This window comes from Cenococcum geophilum (genome assembly GCF_001692895.1).
Source record: "Cenococcum geophilum 1.58 unplaced genomic scaffold K441scaffold_25, whole genome shotgun sequence".
NCBI classification, from domain to species: domain Eukaryota; kingdom Fungi; phylum Ascomycota; class Dothideomycetes; order Gloniales; family Gloniaceae; genus Cenococcum; species Cenococcum geophilum.
The window spans coordinates 9,176-16,178 of record NW_027137583.1 but is presented as its reverse complement, the minus strand read 5'-3'; the positions used below and the strand labels follow the sequence as shown (position 1 = coordinate 16,178).

The following is a 7,003-nucleotide window of genomic DNA, read 5'->3' as shown; positions in this document are numbered from 1 at the left end:
GAGAAAATAGATAAAGACGGCATAAGACGGCAAGGATCTCATCTTTTTCGCGAGATTTTCCATCTAAAAATTGCATCAAAACGTATATTCTTTATTCTCTTTGGTATATCGAATGATCGAACTTTCAATCGATGGTTAATGGGGGTATGCTGACAAATTAAGACATGGGATAAGGAAGAGGAACGATTTCTTTACCCATCCCTTAATCATTAATCATCCATGAGAGGGGTTTTCATTGGATGAATTAGGATCTAAATGCGAGATCTTTGCCCATAAAATATTCCCGCTTGGAGCAATGTATTTGGGTGAGGATATCCTTTTTAAAAGTGCTCCAACAGAACATTATCCCATATTTGTGGTTTAAGGCGGATATGTGGAATATAAATTATTGCACGATTTCATGTGCCCGGCCGGGGAAGGGGAATAGGGGATGATATCGATGATGGGATCCGTCACGTAGCAGACGCCATGCGGACGCCACCACGGGGACGCCATGCGGACGGCCCAGGGAGGTATATCAAATTTAATGTATATCCGCCCGCTCGGTCTGCACCTGGCCAACGTCATCTCCTAGCCAGACGAGTACGGTCTGTCTGACCAGTATTAAGTAACTCCTACACAGAAGACGACGGTGCCGTCTAGTACAGAGTCTGAGCACCTCAGCAGACGAGGATCCGCCTGCTGCCACAACTACTACTCCAGCAGACGGGACGTACGACTTCTTGCCGCAACATCTACTCCTACCGGACGGGAACGCCGTCCTGCCCAACATCACACTCCAGCAGACGGACGGCTTCTTGCCCATAATACGACCTTCCAGCGAGACGGTACGTGGTCTGCCAACATCAACCTTTGCAGCAGACGGGACGTCGATCTGGTACCAAGTCACATCAAGCCATTGGGGTGCAGGTCCAGGCAGACGGGACCGCCGTCTGCTTCATCAACATTCTCCTAGGTCCCAACAGACGGGACGCCTGTGGCAGACAACCATCATCCTTCCTATTGTGCAGACGGACAGACGACCGTCTGACTGCAACAATCACCTACCATGCAGACGAGGACACCGTCTGGCGCCAAACACCTACCTTTAAGACAATTGGCTTGGTAGGTGGTTTTTATTGCTTTTTGGTTGTTTGGGTGTGTTGTGTGATTTTTGGTGTTGGATTTGTTTTTATTTTTGTACACACGCGAGCGCAGAGCGACGTCAGGAATATTGCCACTGCACAAGAAATCCAACATAATAGTTGGCCGCCGCCGGGGAACGCTGCTTTGACTGCCTCCTCGTTTCCCCCCCGCTGGCCTCGAAACCGGATAACAAGGATATGTCCATCTATGTACTTACCACGAAAATCTATTTGACCACGTCCGGCGTTGTCAAATAAGCACGTACCAGGGATCTTGATCTCGATCGGACAGAGGAGTATGTACCGGTTTAAGAGAACTCGTCGATAGGCATGTGACGGCATCCATCCTCTCTGAAGCCCATAAAATGATAGAATCATCAACATGGACGTTAACCATAGAGAAAAACGAATTTCCTAAAGAACAGAAAAAAGAGGCGAGAGATATCATTTTTGATATCTGCGGTTTAGACCAGACACCTAGCACAGAAAAATGTGATTGACTCTGGACGTAGGTATGGAACAATCAGAGAACATAACTGAAAATTACTCTGAAACATGAAATAATGATAGTCGAGAGATTATCTATTTTTTGGTGTTTTTTATATTGATAGTCTCCAGGTTTAGACAGAGCACTAGCACAGAATATTTGGAGTCTGACTCAGGGAGATGTGACCAATCAGGAACAATAGGAATATCATTTCCAGTTAGTGTAAGAGATAGTAAATCTTCGAGCGGGAGGAGAGGATACTTTTCTATCTACTCACTTTTGGCCTGGAGTAGATTTAATCTTGGGTTTACGCATGTCAATAGAAGAGAGAAACTTCCATTTCGTACTGATATCGTGGTGGATATAAGTGTATTTGAGACCTTTTGAGGCTTTTAATATGAGAGGAGCATTTCAGTCATTCTCTTATAATAGAGAAAGTGTAAATTCAAGATCTGTATAGCTGCGATGCAGTGACCTGTAATGATGAACGTCAAACTACGTGGTATCGTAACCAATTGTAACAAGGTGCATATCTCTTTTCCAATAGATTTCCAATCCAGGCTATAAGCAGACTTATATCAGCGTGATTCGGAGAGATACGAACTTATGCGACGGAATAAAGGTATGAATGATCATTCTTCATTTTGAGGTTGTGATCTTCTTGTATGCCTTTGGAATCATTCTCATTTTTCAGTCTCGAAGCTCCTCATTGAGTTACATAGCGTCTCTCTCTCTCCACCCTTCCCCTTGCTCGTGCACTGGAAAGAAATCTGGAGAGAGCGTCTTTTCTATTTATAGAAAGCCATGCCACGTTCGTGGTATGTGATGCCTCACGTTAGATTCTCGAAGTATAATGAAGTAAGATGATTCATGAACATCCTGTAGAAAACGGGAATAAGTATTTGAAAGGAGCATAATTATTCCTGGCAATAGAGGATGATCCTATGTAGTGGTTGTGCTTACATATCAGAATATCGAGACGAGTTTATTGGGACAAGAATATAAGTAGATATCATAAGTAATGTATAGATCGGGAAATATCGGACTTCAATCTGGATAGGAGATCTCTAAGTAAAAATACCACAACAAAACCTCTGTTGTTTCTCTCTTCCGTCAGGATACGATCGATTTATGTAATAGGCATTCATCAGCAGTCTTAAACAATAGAAAAACGTTCTCGAAAACCATAGGTACTCAATAACCGAACCATAAGGTTATATATATGTCCTTCTTCTTGGAGCTCTCGACAGGGAGAAAGAGAGGAGCGGGTTATTTTATTCTACGTATCTTCTTCTTCTGTCTCCGCCTTTCGTTTGCGCTAGGTTTGAGTAGTCTGTACTGTACTGTAATATGATTTTCCTGGGTTCTGAAAGATATATAGAACCGGTATTGGTGTCGAGAGAGAGAGAGTTCGTTTGTTTTAATATATAATATCCAGCCGCCAAGTGTATTGTTGAGAGGGAGGATGAGTGAAAGATTTGAGATGATTGAGTGATATTCTTTAAAGTACTCGCTTCTCTTTAATTGTCTCGTATTTTCTATTTTTTTGGCCACTCATCTCCTTTTATCGTGGATTGAGAGAATCAAGGAGTTATGGGCCATAAGGTCCCATTCAGCCATCATCAAAGTATTTCCGGATAGGACAGTTGATTGACGGTAGCTAATATTTCGAGTCTCTTGGTGGGGAGATCTCTTTAAAAAAGACAACCTTCTTCCTTAGTTTATGCGGTCTTGTTGTGGTCCTGAGTTGTGCCTGGTTTTTGAGTTAGGTGAATCGGAGCGATATATTTTTCCGTACATCCTTAATTCCAGAACTGTTCAATCTTATTAGCTTAACAAATAACTTTATCTTGATTTTCTTGTACCCGGAGAGCGGCATTTGCTTTTTTTCAAATACTCACACTAGCCTGCGATGGTATATGGACATTCGAGCGTACTAGATCACCACTTTCAATATGGAACAGATCATGGAGTGCTGTGAGGGGCAATGCGTTTTATTGTATTGAGGTTTTTATTTATAGTTTAAGTTTGGTCCGTGAATTAGTGTTTAACCTTATAATTGGATTTAATGTGTGGGATGGAATCCTTAATGATAATGATCGTTTAATCTTGTTGATATAGATTTAATTATCATGAGTGTTTATAATTAAGTCCCCCCATTATATTATCCCCAATTTTTAATTGATCGCGTATGAATGAAGAATAAATCCAATACTTGGCGTTAGCGGAGGGATATGTCGTAGTGATTCCATCAGTTTATGTTGTTTTAGGGTTACTTAACGATCTATAGAAAGTCGACACTTCGTGGAGGGTTCAATATATGCCGTGGAGTTGGTCTGCGACCAATTATCCGATATTGTATAGTCATGGGTCTGATAGATTAAATTATTCCGCAATTATTTGATTCGATATTATATCATTTGTTTTCTTATTAGCAGTTGTATATTTATCCTGGTGTACAGTTTGTCGAAGGATTTAGCGTGTTTAGTGTGTGATAATACTCACCCCTGTTTTTTTTAATTTTAAACTATTTGTTATGGTCTTTGTACATACGGTTCTATGTTCTTATGTACATCCAGGATTTTCGTGTGATTTTCTTGGTGTAAACTAGACCATAGTAAGCAAAATATCAGGACAAAACACCAATAGGCTAGGACTCCCCTAGTATTTAAAAACGGGCCGGAGTGTCCACTTAGCTACTAGTACATGTTAAGCTGCCTAGGAAGGATTCATGTATATAGAACTATAGCGCCATAGCCTAGAGGCTGCATGCGCAGTATTGTACGTAGTATAATACAATGGATATAAAAAAAAAAAAAACAATAGGCAAGCCTTGCCAGCATACCACCCCTCTTTGCATTAATTGTAAAGAAAAACACTTTGCTAATAGTAAAGACTGCAAGACTCTTAAAGCTGCTAAACTAGTACGCGAAGAAGATTCTATAGAAGAATAAAAACAGATAGGATTCTAGAAGGAGGCAACTCCTACTAGGCTCTTAAAAAGATATTAGAGAGCAAAAGGACAGGGATAGGGGTTAGGATTTCTTACAGTCTTTCTTACCATTTTCTCATTCCCTAGTAGTTGTAGTATCTTAGTATTTTACTAGGAAACTATAAACTCCTAATTTAGGGGTTTATAAACTACTAGGACATAGCTACTAGTACATATTAAGCTGCCTAGAAAGGATTTATGTATATAGAACTATAGCGCCATAGCCTAAGGCTGCATGCGCAGTATTGTACGTAGTATAATACAATGGATAAAAAAAAAAAAAGGACAACAGGGTGAACGATGTAGTGAAGTAAGTGAAGTAGATGAACTTGATGCAATTGATGATGTCTATCTGCGGGGGATCGAGTCTCTATATACCTGGAAGACCCTAGTTCCGGAACGTCTACGTTCCGTCTCGTATTCTAATACGTTACCTAATACACTAGGTAATACGTTACCTGACACACTAGGTGATACATTACCTGATACACTAGGTGATACGTTACCTAATATACAAGGTGATACGTTACCTAATACACTGGCTGATACCATCTAATACACTAGTTGATACACTAGCTGATACACTAGTTGATACACTAGCTGATACCATCTAATACACCGCGTAAAGCCGTAGGGTTCTTCCAGGGTGTTCTTATGTAATGCTTACATAAGCAACATTAGAGATCATCATTGACACGCCCCCATAAACAATATATTGTATTGCAATATTTTGTTTATTAATTCTATTCATTAATTTTGTTCATTGATTTTATTTATTAATTTTATATATTAGGTGACCCAAAAAGTAAGTTAAGCAGCCTCAATAAAAACCTTAGCCTATAGCCAAAACCCAGTGGGAATAAAAGGTCCAATTAGGAAGGAAAAGAGTGTCTGCTGATTTTATTCATCGATTTTATTTATCGATTTTATTTATCCATTGGTAGCAAGTTCATTTGCCTAACCAGATTCTTAAAAGTAGGTCCACTTAGTGCTTTGGTAAGCATATCAGCTAGCTATTCTGTCGTACTTATATGGCTTAGCTGTATTATATTGTTTGTTACGTGTTCTCGCACAAAGTGGTATTATATATCAATATGCTTGGTCTTGGCATAATGTTCTGGATTATTCGCCAATTTAATTGCTAATAGGCTGTCTGTGAACAAATGGAATTTTTCTTTGTTTTCTATATTAAGCTGTTTGATAACGCTTATTAAATATAGATATTCCTTTACAGCCTCTTTTAGGGCCATATATTCAGCTTCACAGCTAGATAGAGCAACTGTTTTTTTTGAAGCAGTGTTTGATGAACGTACGGGTCTTCACATAATTTTACGATTGTTATTATAAATTGGCAATGATATATTAACTGACTGCCCTGTTTTATTCTTGATATTATCCTGAAATTTTGTAACGCAAATGCAGTATCGATTTTTATATCCTGTGTTGTTCTGCGATGTATATACTCATGCTTGTTGATCTTATCCACAATGTTACGATCGTTGAGTTTTAATTCCTGTTTGGGAGAGATGTGAATGTTGATGAGTTCGAATAGTACGGATTTTTGGTTTTGTAATGATTCTTATTACTATTTTGGTGGATCGTTATGGTTTGGATATTTTTTGCGTTTCTGAAGAATAGGATTAGTAGACGTATGCTTTAGGTCGTCATTATGTTTTTGTATTTTTATTGTTTGATCGTAATAGATTATAGACGGGTACATCTTTTACTTATTGTGATCCATAAAGCAAGATTTATATAGTTTTTATTTATTTATTTTAGTAGTTTGTGTTTGATCCATTTCTGGATCTTAATTATAACCTGGTCAAGGATAAAGGATATCCATACCTGTTTTCTTACAAGGATGCACTAGGCGTTTTTTATTCTCCATAGTTTTAATTTGATTTACTCTTATGTGGGGGGCTTATATAGTAATAATTTTTCCAAATCCATTGTTTTGAAATTTTAGGTTTCAATAGAGGTGTGGGACCTTTGAATAACCAGAGATTTTTCACCTGTTTCCTTTATTGATCTGTGTCCCGGAGAAGGATGTGATTTTCTCATATTTTGTCATAGTTGTGTCTTCATCCTTACTAGGTATTATATGAACAGATGTTTCTTGCCTGATCCGGACTGTATCGGATGGTTGCATTTATGGACGCGATCTAAATACAATTTAGGTTTTATTTTTATGTCAATTGGTCGTGATTTAGTTTAAAACCTTTATGGATTTAATGTGTGGGGATGGAATCCTTAAATGGATAAGACCCTGTGTTAGTCTTGGGAATGTAAAAATCCAATGACGCTAAGTCTAACCCCCGCCACTATATTATCCAGCTTTTAGTTGATCGCGTATGATGAAGAGTAAACCATCTTCGGGATATTCGTCCCGTTCAGTTAATG

The 7,003-nt window shown here is 38.8% G+C and overlaps 1 protein-coding gene across 1 annotated transcript; it reads left to right on the top strand.

Annotated features, from left to right (window-relative positions):
- Nucleotides 1-468: 468 nt before the first annotated feature.
- K441DRAFT_677933 (uncharacterized protein) lies at nucleotides 469-1,382 on the top strand (the record flags this gene model as incomplete). The annotated part of the gene is made up of 4 exons (XM_067651116.1): nucleotides 469-512; nucleotides 623-827; nucleotides 859-1,104; nucleotides 1,245-1,382. The coding sequence occupies 4 exons, from the start codon at nucleotides 469-471 to the stop codon at nucleotides 1,380-1,382; spliced, it is 633 nt and encodes a 210-aa protein (XP_067503122.1).
- Nucleotides 1,383-7,003: the final 5,621 nt, after the last annotated feature.